The following is a 23,243-nucleotide window of genomic DNA, read 5'->3' on the forward strand; positions in this document are numbered from 1 at the left end:
TATTACTGCATTTCATACCATATCAGCATACTGGACATATGGGAATGGGAAGGAAGGGAAAGGGAAGGGGATATCTAGTTAGTTGGCACAACTGAATCCATTCAACTGAAATGTGTCTTCCGCATTTAACCCAGCCCCTTGTCGTCCACGTCATCGACGCCTGGGGTGCAGTTGTAGTTGGGGGTTAACTGTCTTGATCAATGGCTTGGAGATTTAAACCAGCGATCTTTCGGTTGCTGGCCCAATACCTCTAGGCTACCTGCTGCCCGATATTGGGATGTATTAGGTATTAATGGTAAAGGAAAAACATATTTTTGTGAATGTGAATCATTTCATGTAAGTTCTGTGAATGTGATTCATTGTCTTAGCACAGGAAACCAGGAGAGCGGAAGGAGAAAGTAGATTCTCCAACAGGAGAATTCGACTAACTGTGTTTAATCTCTTCATCAGGACGTGCAGAGTGAGCTGAGGCCGCGTCTGTGTGTGATCAAGAAGGGGCCTCATGGCTACGGCTTCAACCTGCACAGTGAGAAGGCCAGACCAGGCCAGTACATCAGAGCAGTGGATGAGGACTCACCTGCACAGAGGTCAGGCCTGCTGGCCAAGGACATGATAGTACAGGTAACTATCTAGCTCACCTTTGACCTCTGGCATCATACTATATTATTATTATTATTATTATTATTATTCCATGTATAGTAATAGTACATTACTATCGTTAGTAGTATTCAATGCACAGTACTATTATTACTGTATAGTAGTAAATTGAATAATATTGTATTAATGAAAATAATTATGTTTGTCTTGCAAGCTTTTCTAAAATTACGGGACTTGTCTTTAACCTCTTGATGCACCTATCCCGTTAGCGGGATCATTTTTGTCAACATTCGCTGAATTGCAGAGTGCCAAATTCAAATTAAATGACGAACATTTTTTAATTTTCATGAAATCACAAGTGCAATATAGCAAAACACAGCGTAGCTTGTTGTTAATCCAACTGGCGTGTCAGATTTCAAAAAAGCTTTTTGGCGAAAGCATACCAAGCTTTTATGTAAGGACATCTCTCTCAGTAGACAAAACATTACAAACAGCTAGCAGCCAAGTAGATTGGTCACGAAAGTCAGAAAAGCAATAAAATGAATCGCTTACCTTTGATGATCTTCGGATGTTTGCACTCACGAGACTCCTAGTTACACAATAAATGTTCCTTTTGTTCCATAAAGATGATTTTTATATCCAAAATACCTCCATTTGGTTGGCACGTTATGTTCAGAAATCCACAGGCTCAAGCGGTCACGACATCGCAGACAAATTCCAAATAGTATCCGTAAAGTTCGTAGAAACATGTCAAACGGTTTTTTATAATCAATCCTCAGGTTGTTTTTACAATATATAATCGATAATATTTCAACCGGGACTGTAGCTTCTTCAATAGGAGAGAGAAAGAAAATGTATTTTTCAAGCTGTTACGCATGCAAAAAGCTGCTGGCACTCAGCCATACAATGACACAATGTGATCTTTCTTGCTTATTTTTCTAAATAAAAGCCTGAAACTATGTCTAAAGATTGTTCACACCATGTAGAAAGCAGCACGTCCAGGTTGGATTTTCCTCAGGTTTTCACCTGCAATATCAGTTCTGTTATACTCACAGACAGTTTTGACAGTTTTGGAAACTTTAGAGTGTTTTCTATCCTAATTATATGCATATTCTAGATTATGGGCCTGAGAAATAGGCAGTTTCATTTGGGTACTTTTTTCATCCAAACATCAGAATACTGCCCCCTAGTCTCAAGAGGTTTTAATGGCCTTGGCACAATTCAGTCATGTTGAAGTTGAAGTGTGGAGTGAGGAGGACTGCGAGTGGTAGTAACCGTCTCTGTGTGGGGTCCTAATCTCATAGGAGGGGAGAGGTGGACACTGTCACTGGGAGTTAGTGCAGACTGGGATAATCCAGCTTTGTCACTGGTGACTTGTCTGCACTCCACCACCCCAGTCTATCCTGGTCATTACTCACTACTGTAGAGCAGGGTGGGTGTGTGTGTATTGTCAGAGGTGTGTATGGCTGCCTGGCTGCCCTCATTCTACTCTAGCCACGTTTGCAAATGAGTTTCTGCTATTCCCCAGCAGCCATGTGAGACTGCCATAGAAAAGGAGAGAGGGAAGAGAGGAGAGTTGAATGCTTGAGACAGAGAGGGGGTTCCATCCCCCAGCAGGCCCCACACTCCCACCACCCACTGAGGACTGTATTCTTTCTGTTAAATGGACAGCTATTGTTACTGCCCAAGCACGTATTGTTTGGTCTCCTTCCTGGGACTGTGGGAGACAGGCGGGCCCACCCTATGACCGACACAGATACACACACATGCACGCATTACACTCATGTGCATACACACCCACAGACACGTAATAATTAGGATTTAAAAAAAATGTAACCTTTATTTAATTAGGCAAGTCACGTACACACACACACACACACACACACACACACACACACACACACACGCGTGCACAAAATACACACTTAGAGCTCACAGAACCCACACAAACAATGTACACACATGCTATCTCAGCAGTGGTTCCTCAGAATGTCCAGCTGTCTGGGGAACAGATGACACTATGACATATGCTGGGCCAATGGCCTGATGGCTGAGATGGTGTTGCTAAGCACTCTCTGGCTACTAGCAGTTGTTGCTATCCAAGAACCTACTGTATGAAGAGAAAGGAAAGTAGAATGTTTTTGCACCCCTTCTGTTTCCTCTGAATTGTACACTGTTCTCTTCAGCAATGTTTCATTTGTATTCAGACTACGTACTACGGATTCTTATGCAACAGTGAAGAGTTTAACACTCATTTCTCAAGCCCCTGGGAGAGCTTCACTTCCTCTCTGTGTGTGTGTGCAGCAGCATATTCTGTGTTTGTGTGGAGAGACAGGATTTCCTGCTGGACAACAGACTGATAGTATTGAAAACTGAGTCCTAGCTTTGATAAACAGGTTATCGTCCTCATTGTGAGAACAATGGAAATATGCAAGAAATAGTTTCCCATAAATAGTTAGTTACTTGAACAAACTATGGTGCTGATGTGAAAGGGAAACCTGTAGTTTTCGGCTGTTGGACTAGCCTTCACCGTTTTGACTTGGTAAACTATAGTTACACTACTTATACAACTAAGGAGTTAATGCTTCATGCGCTGATTTGTGCAGACATGACTCTTGTGTCTGTGTGTGTTTTGACGTTCCTTACACTCTCTCTGTCTCTCTCCCTCTCTCCCCTCTGGCTCTCTCTCTCCCTCTCTCCCCATCTCTCTCTCTGTCTCTCCCCCTCTCTCTGCCCCCCTTTCGTCGTCCCCCTCTCTTCCCTCCCCCTCTCTCTGTCTCTCTCCCCATCTCTCTCTCCCCTCTCTCCCCCTCTCTCCCCTCTCTATGTCTCCCCCTCTCCCCCTCTCTGTCTCTCCCCCCCTCTCTCCCCCTCTCCCTCTCTCTCTCTCCCTCTCTCCCCCCCCCTCTCTCTCTCCCTCTCTCCCCCCTCTCTATGTCTCCCTCTCTCCCCCTCTCTCTCCAGGTGAATGGTATGACAGTGGAGGGGAAGCAGCACTCAGAGGTGGTGGCAGCCATCAAGTCTGGTGGTGAGGAGACCTCTCTACTTGTTGTGGACACAGACACAGATGCCTTCTTCAGGAGGTGCAAAGTTGCTCCCACCCCAGAACACCTCACAGGTGAGACCAGAGATCTACAAGAAAGGGCCAGAACTTGGTTGTTGCAGTTTGGCTGGATTAGTGATGCTTTCTGTAGACATACATGTCCAAGTATTCACACACAATGGACGTTATCAGCTTGCACGTTCCTCACTGTGTGAAGGACAGACCTCTGAAGCCCCTCACTCACACAACAGCCTCACAGTGTAGCGAGCGTCTTGCCTCTCATATATTTTTTTTATTTAACTAGGCAGGTAATGATTAAACCACTACTTCTCCTTTAACAGCCTCATTCAAGGCCTATAGTCCCCAGAGGTTTCTCTCTCAGGCCTGATCTCTTACCTCTCTGTCCCCCTGTCCTTGGTAAACACTAGCAGATTAAGGGTCTATCTGACTGCTTGGCCAGGCTCCTCTGCTCCTCTCTCTCTGCCAAGGAACACAGACACAGAGACACACATATACCGAGCTCATCTCATTTCCTGTCCCCTCACGTTGTTTGCTCGAGGTACAAAATCCAAACTCTTAGGTACGGATCTAGAATCAGCTTAACCTCCCTGAATGTCAACCACTATTAGGGGCTAAATGCAAACTTCCCCCAACTGTCTAGGGGCAACTTCCCCCAACAGCTACTGAGCTCTTCACAAAGAGAAGGATGTTGTACCTCTGAACGCCCCTAGAGGGAGCCTCAGCCTGTAAATTGATTCCAGTGCTGGAGAGTCTGGCTGCAGGTTGGCATTTATTGTCATGAATTTTGCCCTGGAGGCAGCTCTGCGGAGTAGTCACTAGCTGGCACAGCCACAAAGTCTTAAAATCAGATTTTACACCTAACCATAACCTTAACCACACTTCTAACCCTAACCTTAAAATAAGACCAAAAAGCATATTTTTGCTTTCATACATTTTTACAATATAGTAATTAATTACTTTGTAGCTAGCCCATCTAGCAGAAATCGCTTGGTTCTGCCTCCAAGGCAAGATTCATGACAATAAACGTCAAGCTGCATTTGGCTTGGGAGGCCAACTGTGCCCAAGTAACACTTGTTGAAACAGGGCGGTGGCCCATGACAACACTTGGCTGGCTACTCTGAGTGCCATTCTGATACCAACGGCCTCATAGAACGATGATGGCAGCCCAGCCGACGGTATGACAACCGTATGGGTGTGGAGGAAATTGGTTCCCTCTGTGTCTGGGACATGCATATTAGTCAGTGTGTGTCCTCCTCCCACACACACCGCCCTGCACCAGGCTGTCTTTATATTTCCTCTGCTTGAAGCTCTGCCCTAAACAACAGTGAAGCGCTGCTGTCTGATCAGGCCAAAGATACTGTTTATTAAAAAGGTTAGCTGTCTGTGCCTCTGAGTGAACCGTATAAATAAGAAGGTGGGTAGAAGTAGTCAATATTTATTTTTCATTTAACTAGGTAAGTCGGTTAATTAAGAACAAATTCTTATTTACATGACAGCCTAGGAACAGTGGGCTAACTGCTTTGTTCAGGGGCAGAAGGACAGCTTTTTACCTTGTCAGCTCTGGGATTTGATCTAGCAACCTTTCGGTTATTGGCCCAACGCTCTAAACACGAGCCTACCTGCCGCCCCTGTCAGTTAGTGTCTTTCATGCTATTTGACCTAACTGGGAGTTTTATGCTTCTTTAGTGCACCAACAAAAATACAGTAGCTGCTTTGTTGTGATAAGAATGTCCCCTGTTTTACATGGAGGAATGTGGTTGTGTTCTGATTCCACACTGGCTGTTTAGACAAGCATTTCACCTGCAATAACATCTGCTAAAGATGTGTATGTGACCAATAACATTTGATTTGACAGCTATCCATTGGCACGGTTACACCTCCAAGTTGACTGATGATTGACATGCTGTGTCCTTTGAATTAGTATAGTGAAGCAGTAAAAGGAGATATAACTCCTGTTCTACCCAGGGGGATATATGGTCAGGTCTTAGTCCTATCTAACTTCCTTTGGTTTCTGCTATCGGCTTCTAAACCTGACTGAAAAATGCCCAACAGGAGCAAAATTCCATTGAGGCGTTGCCCAGGTAACTGCTCTCTCATGTTGCCCACTCAGAGGGCTCCTGATCACCGTGACTTTGGTACACACACACACACACACACACACACACACACACACACACACACACACACACACGAATGGACACACACTCCACACTCCCCTCTCGCCACCTCTCTGGCCAGCACTTGTGTTTGGTTTCCAAGGCGCTGGCTCCAAGTGGCCTCTCAGCCTGTAGTGTTAGCTGTATTGGGACTGAAGAGCCTCTTGTCCGTGTGCAAACAGTGAGGAGGGACCCAAGGAGCACAGAGGTACATAGAGGCAGCTTCAACAGGTTTCAGAACAGCCCAGAGGGACGCAGACCAGGGTCAGGCTATCTTTAGATGATAACAGGTTACAATCTTAGTTCTCACCGATTGTCTGTCTGTCTGTCTGTGTGAGAGGAGTTGAAGCATGGAAGGTAAGGGTCCGTCTTAATAGTCCACCAGCTCCGACCAGGGTCAGTTGTTCATCAGTCAACTCTATCTGTTTTAGATAGACACACAGGTTTAGATATAGTGTATTGTCCTTCTGTGGTTGACTTAGCCAAGTGAAAACCATTCCTTAATATCCTTGTGACAGGGTTAGAGGACAGTTTCTTACCAGGGCTATTTGATATAGGTAGGGTACTGGGTTTCATATGCAGCAGCTTGTTTGGACGTGATGATGCGTGGCAGGTAACCAGGGTCAGAGAACATCTCTGTGAAGATGAACCCTGTTTGAATAATGGATGACCTACACATACCTGCGCTATGTAACAGAGTAGGTGTCGCTGGGATGAAACCTGAACTGGATAGGAGCCGTTCTCTGGAGCAGGGATATGAGTCACTCTGGAATTCTGTTCTGGTGTTTGACGGAGGTGGGACAGTTTCAGGATATTTAGGACTGACTATTAGATTGGAGAATTGCCATGATTAGATGTTGTTGAATGGTTGTGAACAGCTGATATGGAGGAGGGAGTGTGAGTTTGTGTGGAGTCCATGACTGAGCAGTGTTCTCTTCTGCTTTCAGGATCTTTGCCTGAGCCTGTCGTCAACGGAGACATGGAAAAGACGGTAAGACTTGGATGCCAAATACCTTATTGACCTAATATCATACAAAACTCACATTTGAGAGAGAGGGAAAGAGACAGACAGAGAGAGAGAAAGAGTTGCTCTCCCACAGAGTGGACTTCCCAAAACACTAGTATTTTTTCCTGGCACCGTGGCGGTCACTGACAGGTCAGCCCCTAGAAATAAAACACTGTGGATTAACTGCTTCTGCTTTGGCACTGACAGGCACCCTATCAGCTGGTCATTCATAGGGAGTGGACTAGTATTATTTTATAGGACTGTAGAGTGTGTGAATTGCTTCATATAATTTACTTTGTGTTGGTTGGTTCTCAATCTCCTTCCAGCTCGCTCATTAATGAATAAAACAGACTGTTTCCAGCAGGCAGGCTGGTCCAGGCAGCGGAGGGTATCTTACTCTCAGTGTTGGTTGGTTCTCACTCTCCCTCCAGCTCACTCATTAATGAATAAAACAGACTGTTTCCAGCAGGCTGGTCCAGGCAGCGGAGGGTATCTTACTCTCAGTGTTGATATTATATGTACATCCTGTGTAATCTGAATACCAGGAGAGCAGTCTACCCTGACAGAACAGAACCAGGTTCAGGTGTCTGTAAGATATACAGTACCAGAACTAGTGTAGCCCTCAATAGTGTGCTCAGAGCCTGGTAGACGGGTATAGAGGGTTCACATGGTAATGCTGGATAACAAGAAGCTGAAAGCAAAACACTGTTGTTTAGGCATGGAGAATTCATCAGCACCATGTTAATCCTTCTGAGGTATTTGTGCATAATCCCTTAGTACGGGGACAGACCAGCCCACACCTACCCCCTACTGTACTGTAGACTCAGGAACAGAGAGAGAGATCTGGCATATGATAGAAGATAGTATTATCTGGGGATTATCTATTGTGTGTTGTGATATTATCAAACTGGCAGGTAAACCCAGAGTTAGGCCACTGGCCACTGCCACAAACCGAAGAAGATTTCATTAGGTTAACTCCACTACATTACTAGTATGCTAATAGACTTCATATGTAAAGAAGACAGATGCAGATCAGTAGTGAGACCCTAGTCCTCAGTCATTGACCATCATTTTAACCCCCAAATCTAACAATCAAAACATTGGATTAAGTGAGAGGGGAGGCAGGGTAGAGGTGAGGGAAAGGCAGAGAGAGAGAGGAGTTGAGAGGTTAGGGTGGGGTCAGTCTCCATGGGGTCAGTAGAAAGCGGATGTTTCCGGTTTTCAGTATTTTCAACCTAACTTCCGTTTCCCCTGAAAAACGGAACATTTTTTTACACCTGCTATTTTAGATTAGGGTGAGGTAGGCACTGACATTGCAGAACAGGGTGATTGGGTCTTCTCTAATGCTCTGACCCCAGTAGGCTCTAGTAAACTGCTGCTGCTGCCTCTACTGGCCTAGGGAGACATATCATACAACTTCCCAACCAGCATGGTCAGACAGTGTGTGTGTATGGGGCACAGGCAAGTCGGCCTCCCTGTGGGCAAACATAATATTGCAGCCAGACTCTCCATGGGAGAGTTCTCTCAAACTTGACCCCCACTTTGGCTACTTGTATTTGATCTGATTTGTTGCTTGCTGTCTGTGTGTCCACTGCAGGTGAATGGAAATGGAAAACTGGTAAAAGAGGTGGAGCAGGACTCTAAGCTGTCAATCAGCCCGTCTCCAAGCAACACCTCCTCCAACGCCTCACTCACAACCCCGCCCACAGAGGTAAGTCCTGCCCTGAAAACACATGTGAAGCGGCACACAATAGACAGATAAGAGATGTAGATGCAACGGCAGCGGAAGTCTCATGATCTGAATGTGTATCCATAATGACACAGTAATGTATAACATCTATTATTTGAGCAGTCCTGTAAAATAGGCTTTACTACAATATCAAAATATCAATTTCTTCTCTCTCTAGCCTCGTTTATACTTGGTGCGAACATGTGTCCTTTGTTGCAATCTTATCCACATTCTTATTGGGCCCACATTGTAGCCGTTGCATCTACATCTATTATCTGTCTATTGTGTCCACATTGTGACCAGATATCCTGGTCCCTCACTGTATGAAAATGATTTGACAGATATTCTTTCAAAATAATATATATTTATTTTAAGGTACATCGAAGCCATAAATCAATGGCATCAGCTGTCAATTATTTTAGAGGGTGGGATAATGATTTAAATGGTTTCACTATCCAAATCTGTGTGTGATGCAAGATCAGATCACGTGTCTTTTAGTCATCGACACATGTCTAAATATGCTGGCAAAATCAGAATGCGGACAAGATCAGTACAAATTACTCATATTTAGAACCAGGTATAAACGGGGCTTGTGTCTTTTGTGCTTTCTCTCTCTACTTCTACTTCTACTCCTCTCTCACACTCTCTTTTAACCCCTCTCTCTCCTCCCTGGTTGGTCAGTTGTCTGAGCCAGTGATCATGGGCGCCATCCCGGGTCTGAACCTGTCCCTGCAGCAGGTTAAGGAGCGTGCTCACCAGAAACGCTCCAACAAGAGGGCCCCGCCCATGGACTGGAGCAAGAAAAATGAACTGTTCAGCAACCTGTAGATAGAGCACCTCGCCCTGCACACACCCACATACAGTAGATACTCACAGAGAGGTCAGTGAAGGAGAGAGAGGGGTTGTTCTAAGCCCCATGTTTTCTATGACTCATTAAAACCAGCAGTTTAACTATTGGTGAGGGAGAATACAGGTATATGTATGTAAAATATATACACACACATTTGTATTATATTCCAGATGCTATAAATGTGCTAACAATATCTAGACGAATATGCCAATGTTGGAAAGGAAACAGCTACATCAGATAAGAATCTTTGTATTGTGATTTGAAAATAATTTTAATTATTCCATTTCACGTGTCGAGGTGGTTGTGTGTGTGTTTTGTACCTGGGTGTATATGCCCAGAAGACCCTGGAAGTCCCTGCTGGTCATAGCCTGGTGCCTGTCGGTATAGTGGAGAAGGTCTCTCTTATGGCCATTCGTCTACATGTTAATCAGTCATTGAAACACAAACAATATTTTTCTTGCCTTAAATGAGAATGGGACCAGCCACTTACATACCCATCCAGTCTATCACCTTTCAGGGTCCAAATAGCAAGCCTCTTCACACTTCCAGTCAGATGCAAATGTCTTTCATGTAGCTGAGCTTTGGGTCAGTCGAGCTTCAGAAGAAATTGGCTTCTGACTGGAAGTGTGCGGAGACTTTCTCATGTTTCTCCAGTTTTTGCCTTCAGCACCTTCATTAATCAGGGACCAAAACACCTGATGAACGACAACCACTGACAGTCAGTCAGTCATTGGGGAACGACATGTTGGTGCAGTGTCCATCCATACCAGTCTTACTTCAGTAAATGTGAAGGCTGAAACCCTTATAGCATTGCCGTTACCACTGTATATTGCGATACTTTTCATTTCAGACTTTTTCTTTATGGCCATTGTCAAAATGCTTTGAGGTTTTTACGTTTACGTAGATGTACTGAAACACCATTTCTTTCTTTAATAAGAATATAAATGTCTGCGCTTCACTAGATTTTGTGTATGTTCAGTATGGAGAATGACAGTGAGATTCACTATTTTGACTATTGAATTGTATGGGGGTGTTATCACAGTTATTAACTGTTCATGTTATTTCTATACTGTATTAAATTGTAGATCTCACCATTGTTGTCCCATGACTCTCCATTTAAATTACGACTACAGTAACATAAATGTTAGGAATCTATGTCTGTGCTATGAAGGTGTAGATGAAATGCACCCACTCTTAAAAGGCTTCTGGATATTTAAATCCATAAATGAACGAGAGAAGTCAACAGGATCAGACTTGAATATTTAATGGTTAACTGTAACCAGATGAAGATCCAGCTGGATGAAAAAGGACAGATGTTGATAACTCAAGACAGTATAATATATATCCACAGAGCCATCTTAAATAAGGTGCCTCTAGCAGGTCTCACTTCTGTCTGAGACACACAGACCTCTTTCACATTCATGCAAGGCTCTCCTTCATCTCACCTCTTCAAAACCACTGTTCCTCCTTCTATAACACAAAGCCAGGTGTGCGTGTTTAATGTGACAGCAGCTTGAACTGAATAGGTGGGACATTCCTGAGAAGGACAGAGATGAAACCCAGGTTACAGCCAGGGATCACATTCACACTGAAATGACACAAACATTTACAGTAGAGGACACTACACAATCATACAAGTCAGGGTTAATGATTTGAAAGTTCATGAGGAAGACAGAAACGCATCATAGAAGTTCATTCCCCCTGCTAGAAGTACTGTAGCATGCCCAAATATGGAACATAGCCATATAATGCTGGGTGGACAGGGGAAAAAACAGACCATTTTTGATAACCATGTAGATAATTCATTTCATTCATGTTACAATAAGGAAGTCCAGAACCCTTTAACAATGGTTCTGCATTTTATGGAAATATTGAAGGAAAATCTGTACAAAGAACTTTGGTTGAATATGATTCTGCTCCCAGATATACCTATAAGTATATAATATACATATTTAGATACTCTTAATTTAAATACTAGTTGGACTAATCTACATTAAAATGTTTGTTTTTCTTCTTTCAAAAATAGTGTACATTATTAATATCTTGCATGTCATGCCTCGGCTGTACAAATCACGTATAATTCCTTATACTGACAGTGTGGACAGTGACGATAGCTAAATGTGCTTTGAAAATCAAAGGTCTTCTTCCCTTTTGTATAAACAATATCATCTAGCACTTTTACATGTTTTACATAAAAACAGAAATGATATAGCATCTAGTCATTAATCATAAAGAATGATTACTAAAGATTTTAACAGCACAAACGTACTGGCACCTTGCCTTGAGGAAGACAAACACTTTCATTGTGGTCAACTTGGTAGAAAATGGATCAAAAACAAGAGTATTGAAAATATCAACAAGGTCCAATTGATTGGTCAAACATGGTGAAACACAAAGGTCAAATGACTGATACAGTGTCTAATACAAATGGTAGTGTATGGTAATATTCTGTCTAGGAATGGTTCCTCTATAGGCCAGGATAAAAACACTTCTCCCCATTGTCTGTCTCTCTCTACGGCCAAACAATGACTTTACACAGAGGTGGAGACTGTGAGAAAAGAGGAGAAGAAAGGCACACCAACATGACAAAGAAATGGAGGATGTTGGGTAGAATAAAAAGGACAACACAGTTTAACTCGTGTTGTATGAAACAACCCAATACAACAGTGTACTGGTACAGTATGTTGTCCACCCCTCATGTATCTACAGTCAGTCAGGCCCTGTGTTGAAACCAACAGGGTTGTTGTCAGGCCCTGTGTTGAAACCAACAGGGCTGTTGTGACTGATGGCAAAGCACTGTAGAGCAGAGTTAAGTGCTGGTGTTGAAAGGAGAGGAAGTGGCAACATGGAGGCAGGGAGGAGGGAGATGGATCCACACTGTTCATTAAAACCATCCCACTCCATGGCACATCCTACAATGTAGTCCCATATGTTTTCTGTTATTCTGGTGGTGGGGGTTGGTCTGTAGTTTGAAGGGCGTCGGGGTCGGAGATAACACTTAGGTGGGGTGACCTGCTCCATTCTCCCTCTCATGGTCATTAGTACTTCCTGAGGTGAAGGGTCATGGGTCAGTAGAGTGGATAGAGGGCTTAGTCCAGCATGGCATCTAGCTGGTCAGCAAGGTCATCAAACATGTTGCCAATGTCATCCAGAATGTTGCCCGCTGACTTCACTGTGTTAGCCCCACTGTCAGGAGGTGGAAAAAGAAGCAGGGTTTAGTCATGGAGAATGATAGAGGACTCTAGTGCTCAAAAACCTGTTTTTATCAAGGGCAGTGCCATTGAGGACTTTCACCATTTTGAAGTAGTCAAATATGGGTTAAGGAAGGATCACATAATTCCATCAAGGTCATCAGGTGGGACCTGAGCAAACATTCCATAACTGCATGTGACAGTAAATCACCAACCTTGGCTTTATACCTGTTCAGACAACACACTCCAGGTGGCAGTATGCACCCTTTCAGTTTGTTTACCAACTCTGAAGTAGTAGAAGAAGAAAACTGACTACTTCAAAATGGCCTCAATGGCGCTGCCCATGCTCTCATAGACACCATAATGGGACAGATACAATGTTGTACGAATGCTACTTCAGTTCACATAAACAGTAGAGTGTATATGGCCTGTAAATACAGGAAATGGTGAGGTGTTGATCGTGTTCTCTTACCCGTCAGTGCTGTCCTCCTGGGTGAGTTTTCTCTCCACAGCCTGCAGTGCTGCCTCCAGAGAGGTGCTGGTCTGCTCCAGCCTCTGCTGCTGCACCACCTCTAACCCCGGGCCAGACTCTACCCCTGGGCCTGGGCCGACCACACAGACCTGGGGCTTGCCTGTCTGGGCTGCCTGGCACTGAAGCCCTGGGGCTGGGGGACACCGGCTGGGTGTGGGTGATGGTGGGGCTGAGAAGGCAAGACTTTGTACCACGTTGACAGTCATAGTGGGCGGCACTATGGCTGTTGGACAGGAAGCAAAAGCAGAAACTCAGAATTGATGATAAAAACAGAAAGACATAATAATGAGCTTCCACGTGTAATAAGTTACCTGTAGCAGCAGCCAGACTGTGTCGGGACGGTTTTGGGGCTGTGACGGGGGGTCCGTGGGAGCTGTGAGGCTTGGGGGAGACGGGGGGTTTGAGGGGTGTGCCCGTCACTGCTAGGTTCTCCAGCCCCTCCAGACTGGCCTCACTGATCCTGAGACTGACCAGACTCACCTCCTCACAGCTCTGGGACTGGGGCCTGCTGCCTGGACTGGAGTCTGACCCTATCTGGCCCTCACTGTCACTGGTGGGAGAGCTGCCAGCATGGTCTTTAGGCTTGTATCTCCGCTTCACAGTGTCTGACTCCTTCAGGTTAAACTCAGGCACCTCCAGGGCTGTCTTGGTGGGCCGGTTCTTGTCTGCCGGGATCTCCACAGTGCTCTCTGCCCTGGGCGGCCCTCCCACCTTGGGCCTCTGCTTGATGGTGAGGTTGCCTTCCTCGGCGAAGGGGATACACTCGCTGGAGCTATTGTGAGGGGATGAGGAGCCATCCAAACCCGGTGCCTTAGGTTCCTCCTCCTCAGAGTCTGACTTCACCCCTCGCTCTGGGTCTGGGTAATGGTCTGGGATGTCGGTTTGGGCTGGAGCACATTCGCTCTGCACCCTCCTCCTCATTCCTGCAGAGGCCTCTCTGGGCTCCAGTCCTGAGGGGTTGAGGCTGGGGAGGGGAGGCTCTGGTTGGAGGAGGTCCAGCCTGGGCCTGGACAGGCTCTTCCCCTCAGTGGAGGCCTCCAGACAGGCTGCGATGCTCCTCACGCTCCCTGGGCTGTCTGTCTCCACCCCCCCAGGAGAGGGCGCCATATTCTCAGTGGACCCAACGCTGGGGCTACTGCTCACCGAGCTCAGTCTCTTGGGCGGGGCTGGAGGGGGACCCTTTTTACGAGCGCGCACGGCAAAGGACTGGCTACGTCCCACAGTGCCGTACTTTACGGGTGTGGTCTGCATGCCTGCCAGCTGGCTGCGTCCGGGCCGGCGGGTCAGGGTGGCGTAGGACTCTAGGGTGCTAGAGGGTGGAGCCAGGTCGTCATCCTCTTCGTCTGGTTCGCCGTCTGACAGGGCATAGCGTGTCAGGCTCTGGCTGCGCTTCTTAGGCGGGGCCAGGGTCATGGCATGGTAGGTGTGTGCCAAGGGCTTGGTGGGCGAGCCGTGGCCCACGTCGGTGCTGCCACAGTGGGAGTGGAGGTAGCTGAAGCCCCTCTGGGCCGGGGAGCCCTGGGGAGAGGAGCCTAGGGAGTGAGACCCAGGGCCTTTAGGCTTGGCTGGGATGGTTGGGTACTGGAACACGGTGGCTGCCCCCAGGGGGACCTGCTTGGGAAGCTGCTGCTGTAGTATGGACCTCTGGTCCCAGCCTTCTGGAATGTTCCTCTCCTTGGCAGGGCTGCTGTCAGCACTGTGGCTGGTGGAGGTACTGCTGCCGCCTAGGCTCTCCTGTGAGCGGCTGTGGGGAGTGATGGAGGCCGTGGGGGGGTCCTGGGAGCGCCCTGAGCCCCTGGACCGGGCGTCGATGCTCTCTTGGCTCCGAGACATGCCCACGGCACTCTTGATGGCCGGGCCCTCCTGGTAGTGGCTGGACATGGCTATCTGCAGCTCAGCGCTCAGCTCGCTGTCCTGGAAGGTCAGCATCTTGGGGGTGTGGGGCGAGGGGCAGTCGGAGGCGCTGTCAGGGGGCTCGATGGTGACCAGGTGAAGGGCTCCAGGGGGCTTGCGGCGCAACGTGCCCTGGCCAGATTCTGCAGCCAGGATGGCCCTCTGGATGTCACACAGCTTCTTCACGGCCAGCATCATCTTCTTCTGGTGGCCCAGCTTGGTGATGCCTATCTCCTGCAGGTCCTCCCAGGTCAGGTCCCGTACGATGCTGATGGAGTCATAGCCATTCTCTGACAGCTTCCTTTGGTACTGAGGCAGGCCTATGGTACTCAGCCACTCCCCCAGGTCTGCCTGGAGTAGGAGAAGAGTCACAGTCAGACCTACACAGTTGAAACCTTTATGAAACTAATGTAAAACCTGACTTGCACACAAAAGCAGACAGACAGACAGACACAGGCATCAGTAAGACCTTACCGGGATGTATTCAGGCAGCCACTCGGGGATGCTGAGGTTTCCTATCTCGATTGAGATCTTCTTGCGGTGGCCTGGCTTGGTGACGCCGATGGCCGTCAGGTCCTCTGGGGTCATCCTGCTGATGGTGGGGACGTCGTAGCCGGCCGTGATGAAGTTCCCAGTGTACTGCTCCAACTGGAAGTCACTCAGCCACTGGTAGATGGCCTCTGCATCCTACACCAGAGGGGAGGGGTTGAGTTTCACATTAACATCAACTACTGGCCTATTCACTGTCCTCCTGTCTTTTAATAGATACATGTATTTCACTGTGGCATACATAGTACACAGAAAAATACATTCATGAGTTGTAATGTGTGGCAAACATGGACAATATTTCCTGTCCTGTCCTGTGTCTGTCCTGTACTGTCCTGTGTCTGTTCTGTCCTGTGTCTGTCCTGTCCTGTGTCTGGCCTGTGTCTGTCCTGTCCTGTGCCTGGCTAGTACCCGGCCTGTGTCTGTCCTGTGTCTGAGTCTCACCTTGCCCTCCAGTAGCTGCTGAGGACGTACAAACTGTGGGGAGACAAACTGCTGTTCCCCTGGTCTCAGTATGTTCACCATCGGCCTCCGAGGAGCACCCAGAACCACTAGACAAGAAAACACACACTGGAGAGTTAAATTAATGGTGCTCAGGATGTTTTCTACCAATAAGCACAAATCAAACTAGAAAGGTGAAGTTTCAGGAGAAATGTTGTGGTACGTAACAGTAATGAGAGAAATGGCTGGTATTCCTACCTGCAGTCAGGTCAGGCTGTTTATTGGGGACTGGTTGCCCTGAGTCACCAGCAGAGGGCGCTGGCTGCACATCAAAACAGAGCACAAGACAAGTTACAGAGAGCACAGGAATAAACAATCTGTTGCCTGGCACTACATACAAAGACAGTAAATTACAATATCACATTTCCTCTGTTCATAGCTGTGAGTAAGGTTTTCAATTATTTTAGCATTGTTATCTATCTCATAAGACTAGCCAGGATAAATAAAGCTGAAATAACAATTGGTCCAGTACTTTGGCTGTGTCTGGGAGTGCGGTGGTCTGGTGGTGTTGTCCGTTGAGGGCAGTGTTACTCTCTGTGCTCTGTCCACTCCCAGCACTACGGGTGCTGCCCACACTGCCCGTACTCCCTACACTGTTCCTGTCACCTGCTAGATAGGACCACAGGAGAGGAGGATGGAGAGAAAGAGAGAGATAGAAGTGAGGGACGTTAAAGACAACCGTGGTGGCTGGACAGCGAGAGGGAGAGCAAAATGAGGTACCTCCCCTCTGTGTCCTTCCAGAGCTCACATCAACACAGTCACACACACATCCACATGATTCTAACTGAAGCTGGCAGAGGATGGCAGAGGTTGGGGCTGTGGACCCTGTCACTGAGCCAGCCAAGTCATCACAGATCAGGGGGGGGTGGCACAGGCCAGGACAGGATGTCATTTGCTGCCATACGAAGCCAAGGGAGATGGTTGCATGGTGGAGCGGAGCTGCAGGCATAGAGCAACAGCAGCCAAGGGTACAGAACTACAGATCTATAGGGGTAAACTACAACTACAGTCCTGCAGTAGGACAGATGAAAGGTCATCCACAATGGAAAATTCCTACAGCGGCGTACACAGGGCACCCATTAAGCTTGTCCTGTAGACTGTTGAAATGGTCACTTTTTTTTGGTCACTGGAACAGAGGTTTCCTGGTGGTCCCATCTTGTGGCAGCAGGGAGAACAGCAGGAGCTATGGGAAGCTCAGTTTGAAGCTGGCACATGACAAAGGTAGAGCATGGGGACAGAGCATGGGGACAGCTATTGTCATGGGGGGACAGTGGAGGGACTCTTACCCGCGGTGTGTGAGTTCCTGAGCACCCAGATGTCCTCCAGGGGACAACCAGGCTGAGAGAGGCTGCTGGGAGGCCGACCTATCAGACATAACAACACTGTTGGGCCATGGGGGTACCATGGTCCACGGAGCAGCACTGGGGATTGGCTGGGCCTGAGCATGAGAGGGGTTTAGAGGGGGCGAACATAGGTGTCCTTGTGGCCTCACCACGGTTCACAGTGGTGGGGGAGTTGTCTGGCTGGTTAGGGGGCTGAGTACCATATACAGGTTTCAATGTGTGTCTGTCCTCTGAGTGCATGTATAAGGGTGTGTGTGTATATACCTGGGTTGGCGCTGAGGCCGATGGCGTGGGGGAGTACCATGTGGGGATTGTTGGGGGTGTACAGTGTGTAGGAGTCGTCGGTCTGGGGGGCTGAGCTCAGGCTGGAGGAGAGGGGGGCTCTGGAGAGGAGCTGGTGGCGCTGGGTGGGCAGAGAGGCGTGCCGGGACAGGGTGCCCCCTACAGGGTCAAACAGGTAGGACACAGACAGAGAGGAGGTTAACGCTAGCTGATGGTTAGAGGTGGAAATGACATGGTATGGATGGAGAGATGCTGAGAGAAGAGGAGGAAGAGAGAAAAATAGAAGCAAGGGATGGATTGGAAGCATGAGGGATTAGTCCAACCAAGGCAGTATGGGAAATGGGGTGTTCTCTGGAGGGGCCAACCTGTAATGAAGAGGGGCCACCACTGCTCTTCCAATGCAGTGATGTGTAGCGATACAACCTATCAGTGTGTGTGTGTGTGTGGGGGGGTGGGTGGGGGGGAGCCAAGGGAGAAACAGTTCCTTCAGGAAGTATTCATACCCCTTGACTTATTACACATTTTGTTGCGTCACAGGCTAAATTCAAAATTGATTCAATAGATTTTTTTATCTCACCCATCTATATACAATACCACATAACGACATACAGAAATATATCATTTACATAAATATTCACACCCCTGAGTCAATACATGTTTGGCAGTGATTACAGCTGTGAGTCTTTCTGGGTAAGTCTCTAAGAGCTTTGCACACCTGGATTGTACAATATTTGCAATATAAATATAAACTTCTTCATGCTCTGTCAAGTTGGTTGTTGATCATTGCTAGACAGCCATTGTCATACCTTGCCATAGATTGTCAAGACAATTTAAGTCACAACTGTATCTAGGTCACTCAATGTCTGCTTTTATTTTTAACACCCAACTACCAATAGGTTCTCTTCTTTGCGAGGCACAGGAAAACCTCCCTGGTCTTTGTGGTTGGATCTGTGCTTGATATTCACTACTTGGCTGAGGGACCTTACAGATAATAAAATCATGTTAACACTATTTTCCAACAAAGAGTGAGTCCATGCAACTTATTATGTGTGACTTGTTAAGCATAGTTTACATCTGTACGTATTCAGGCTTGCCATTACAAAAGGGGTTGAATACATTTCAACTTTTCATTTTCTATTCATTTGTAAAGACTTCTAAAAACAAAATTCCACTTTGACATTATGGGGTATTGTGAGTAGATCAGTGACACAACATTTCAATGCAATATTTTTTAAATTCAGGCTGTAACAATAAAATGTGGAAAAATTAACGGGGTGTGAATACTTTCTGAAGGTACAGTAGGTGCAGAGGGACAATTTAAGATGGGTCTCCGTTCCCCTGATCTTTTGTTGTGGTGACAAATTTGCAGAGAAGACAGAAACCTGTCATTTTTCACTGACTGCAGTGCTGAGCTGCTCCCTGTTCTGTCAAAGCTGCTCCGTGAGTGTCACCACGCCAACATATTCACTCAGGGATTTCTCCCTCTAGTGCACATCAAAGGTGGTGTGGGGCGGATTATCTTCTTCTGTGGTGTTAGGTAGGTAACTGACACCTTCTGTTAATCTAACCGGTATTAGAGGTAGACTGCGTGGGTAAGGGTGGGAGTTTTTACAAAATGTACAATAGCAGATGACTCCTGCAGTTCCAAGCCATTTCCCTTTCAATTTCTGACTTAATCCTGCATTGTGAGTGTGCTGACATGTCTGGGAGATGAGTGAGTTAGTGAGTGTGTGAGTGAGTGTGTGTGAGTGAGTGTGTGAGTGAGTGTGTGTGTGTGAGTGAGTGAGTGTGTGTGAGTGAGTGTGAGTGAGTGTGTGTGAGTGTTGATGTTCCGACATGCCGGCAGCTGACTCAACAAGCTACGAATCCTCCGTTTGCTGCGGGTGCCACAGTTACGCAATGAAAGAGGCAAATGTCAGAGGGCTCTCTCTCTTTGCCCATTGCTTTCCGATGGGAGTGGGGAATGGCTAATGATTGCACTGAACTTACAGGGTGTGTGTTGGTGTGTGTGTGTGTGTGTGTGTGACTGACCTGAGCGTCTGCTGATGACCTCCACAATGTTCGGGGGGAAGTAGCCAACCCGGTCGGTGCCCCTCTGGCTGTCGTGGATGTGCCCTTTCCAGCGCCCGTCCATGTGCTGCTCTAGGACCTGCCAGGCAGCCAATCAAAACAAACATTAAGACAGGTCTAAACCAATCAGAATCTGTGAGATTCTATAACAACGTGGTGTTATTTCCACTGTTCATGTACGTGTGTGTAGGAGTGTACCTGACCTGAAGTGTGCAGTTCTGGGACAATGACAGAAAGTACATGTTCCAACTTGAAACACATTCTACGTGTTAACAACTTCATCTGTGTATCTATGTCTCTGTATGGTTTGTTTTCATAATGTCAAAGATGTTTTACATAAGTTGGGAGGGTGGTACAAAAGCAGCGCCACAGCCCTGAGATCAACTGTAGTACAATAACAAACCGAGAGAGAGAACCAAAAGGTCAAGCACATAAACAGATGATGACAGTAGTCATGTGTTTCTGATCATGTTCCATTTGTCCACATGAGCTGCTAAAACCCAGGCCACTGTCTCTGCTCCCTAATTTATCAGCCTTAGTCAGAGGACACAAGCCAAGGGACAGGGTTAGGGGGCTGAAGGTATGGGGGAGAAGAGGGGTGTTGGGTTGTGTGTCTGGTAGATGTGGGTAGAGGGGGAAATAGCATGTACTGAATGGGCAGGTTGGCAGCTAAAGGAAAATACATTGAAATTAATTGACCCGTCCAAGTTGGCAAAACATATTTTTCTAAAGGCCTAAACTAGCTAAAGTCACAAGTACAATGCATTGTTTTCAATGATAAAAACCCTGCAGGCTCCGACGCCTCGCTCAATTAGAACGTCTCTATTTTTGCTTTTTATCGCTGGTGCTGTAGTCACACAAAATGAAATATTTTTGTGTAATTATTCACTTTTTTCCCGAGCTGATTTGAAATGGAAGATGTAGCTAAGATTTGAGGCTTTACCCTACATGCTAAATTAGACCAATTCATCCACTTACGGAAACACAACATCGCTATCAGCCTGTCCAATCCTCTTCACCCGCCTTGCTCTGCCTCACCCCTTTTTGCGCTTTGGTTCGGGCACCGGTCCCAACTAAGAAGTCAGCTAACCTTTTGCCCAGTATCTAACATGTACATGTGTGTGTGAGGTGTGGAAAGGCTAGTTGATGGGAGAGGTGGATGGCCTGAGGGCAAGGTTTATGAATTGTTTCTCTCTGGTATTGAAGCAACCCCCCACAGCAGCAGAATAGGCCGACACACTCCCAAGAAGGAAAAACAGGCCAGGGTTCATGAGACGATGTGTGTGTGTGTGTGTGTGTGTGTGTGTGTGTGTGTGTGTGTGTGTGTGTGTGTGTGTGTGTGTGTGTGTGTGTGTGTGTGTGTGTGTGTGTGTGTGTGTGTGTGTGTGTGTGTGTGTGTGAGACAGTAGTAGTAGTAGTAGTAGAGTCATTTCTGAGTGGGAGTGATGGATGAATACCAGGGCCTGTCCCTACACGTCTCTCTGTCTCTCTGGGCTCAAAGAGAGCCATCCTTCAGATATATACTCTCTCCCTATAAACTAGTTCCCCCTCAGGAATATGGACAGTGAAGTTCACCTGTTGTGCACTATACCCCTAAGGACCTACTGGACCTTGAACTGATAGATGACATGTACATCAGGTTCAGTACAGTGAACTGATAGATGACATGTACATCAGGTTCAGTACAGTGAACTGATAGATGACATGTACGTCAGGTTCAGTACAGTGAACTGATAGATGACATGTACGTCAGGTTCAGTACAGTGAACTGATAGATGACATGTACATCAGGTTCAGTACAGTGAACTGATAGATGACATGTACGTCAGGTTCAGTACAGTGAACTGATAGATGACATGTACGTCAGGTTCAGTACAGTGAACTGATAGATGACATGTACGTCAGGTTCAGTACAGTGAACTGATAGATGACATGTACGTCAGGTTCAGTACAGTGAACTGATAGATGACATGTACATCAGGTTCAGTACAGTGAACTGATAGATGACATGTACATCAGGTTCAGTACAGTGAACTGATAGATGACATGTACGTCAGGTTCAGTACAGTGAACTGATAGATGACATGTACGTCAGGTTCAGTACAGTGAACTGATAGATGACATGTACGTCAGGTTCAGTACAGTGAACTGATAGATGACATGTACGTCAGGTTCAGTACAGTGAACTGATAGATGACATGTACGTCACGTTCAGTACAGTGAACTGATAGATGACATGTACGTCAGGTTCAGTACAGTGAACTGATAGATGACATGTACGTCAGGTTCAGTACAGTGAACTGATAGATGACATGTACATCAGGTTCAGTACAGTGAACTGATAGATGACATGTACGTCAGGTTCAGTACAGTGAACTGATAGATGACATGTACGTCAGGTTCAGTACAGTGAACTGATAGATGACATGTACATCAGGTTCAGTACAGTGAACTGATAGATGACATGTACGTCAGGTTCAGTACAGTGAACTGATAGATGACATGTACGTCAGGTTCAGTACAGTGAACTGATAGATGACATGTACGTCAGGTTCAGTACAGTGAACTGATAGATGACATGTACGTCAGGTTCAGTACAGTGAACTGATAGATGACATGTACATCAGGTTCAGTACAGTGAACTGATAGATGACATGTACATCAGGTTCAGTACAGTGAACTGATAGATGACATGTACGTCAGGTTCAGTACAGTGAACTGATAGATGATATGTACGTCAGGTTCAGTACAGTGAACTGATAGATGACATGTACGTCAGGTTCAGTACAGTGCGTAGTGATGGTCTCTACACCCTGTCACAGTCTACACATTTTGCTGCCTTACAATTAACTCTGGGGCATAAAGACACACAATAAAGGCATCTTTTAAATGAGATTTTAATTTTTGAATTGAATAATTGTTATTTAACTTTGGGAATGTGGAGTAGTTTGTGTTGATCAGTAGGAACAAAATCAAATGTATTCCCCTTTGAGACAACATTTTAAGGCAGTAAAATGTGAAGACTGTGCAAGGGGTGTGTAGCCTTTCAGTAGTGACTATATGTGCTTTATGACTGATGGTAAGTTGATCACATCAAGTAGACCCCATTCATGGACTCATGGATTGTTTGTTTACCGTCCTACAGTCCAGTGGTTTCCAAACTGTCCTACAGTCCAGTGGTTTCCATACCTTCCTACAGTCCAGTGGTTTCCAAACCGTTCTACAGTCCAGTGGTTTCCAAACCATCCTACAGTCCAGTGGTTTCCATACTGTCCTATAGTCCAGTGGTTTCCATACCTTCCTACAGTCCAGTGGTTTCCAAACTGTCCTACAGTCCAGTGGTTTCCATACCGTTCTACAGTCCAGTGGTTTCCAAACCTTCCTACAGTCCAGTGGTTTCCATACCGTCCTACAGTCCAGTGGTTTCCATACCTTCCTACAGTCCAGTGGTTTCCATACCTTCCTACAGTCCAGTGGTTTCCA

The 23,243-nt window shown here is 46.4% G+C and overlaps 2 protein-coding genes across 9 annotated transcripts in view; one reads left to right on the plus strand and one right to left on the minus strand.

The window, feature by feature from the left end:
• The first annotated feature begins 276 nt into the window (after positions 1-276).
• Positions 277-10,493, plus strand: LOC112234995 (Na(+)/H(+) exchange regulatory cofactor NHE-RF1). Its single transcript, XM_042327675.1, has 6 exons — positions 277-295; positions 451-621; positions 3,562-3,715; positions 6,765-6,808; positions 8,421-8,534; positions 9,234-10,493. The coding sequence occupies exons 1-6, from the start codon at positions 293-295 to the stop codon at positions 9,378-9,380; spliced, it is 633 nt and encodes a 210-aa protein (XP_042183609.1). The 5' UTR covers positions 277-292; the 3' UTR covers positions 9,381-10,493.
• Positions 10,494-10,650: 157 nt separating this feature from the next.
• Positions 10,651-23,243, minus strand: part of LOC112235031 (caskin-2) — an 86,876-nt gene continuing 74,283 nt past the window's right edge. For 3 of the 8 annotated variants that reach the window (XM_042327670.1, XM_042327668.1, XM_042327667.1), the window contains 10 exons: positions 19,722-19,839; positions 17,673-17,849; positions 17,352-17,429; positions 16,538-16,674; positions 16,264-16,327; positions 16,009-16,115; positions 15,493-15,705; positions 13,437-15,369; positions 13,066-13,348; positions 10,651-12,588 (listed from right to left, as the gene is read on the minus strand). In XM_042327670.1, coding sequence (XP_042183604.1) covers positions 12,492-12,588; positions 13,066-13,348; positions 13,437-15,369; positions 15,493-15,705; positions 16,009-16,115; positions 16,264-16,327; positions 16,538-16,674; positions 17,352-17,429; positions 17,673-17,849; positions 19,722-19,839 — 3,207 coding nt within the window. In that variant the 3' untranslated portion in view covers positions 10,651-12,491. The remainder of the gene's footprint in view (positions 12,589-13,065; positions 13,349-13,436; positions 15,370-15,492; positions 15,706-16,008; positions 16,116-16,263; positions 16,328-16,537; positions 16,675-17,351; positions 17,430-17,672; positions 17,850-19,721; positions 19,840-23,243) is intronic. The other 5 variants (XM_042327669.1, XM_042327672.1, XM_042327671.1 and 2 more) reach the window with 5 other exon arrangements.

Source organism: Oncorhynchus tshawytscha, linkage group LG09 (assembly GCF_018296145.1).
Source record: "Oncorhynchus tshawytscha isolate Ot180627B linkage group LG09, Otsh_v2.0, whole genome shotgun sequence".
Classification (NCBI taxonomy): Eukaryota; Metazoa; Chordata; class Actinopteri; order Salmoniformes; family Salmonidae; genus Oncorhynchus; species Oncorhynchus tshawytscha.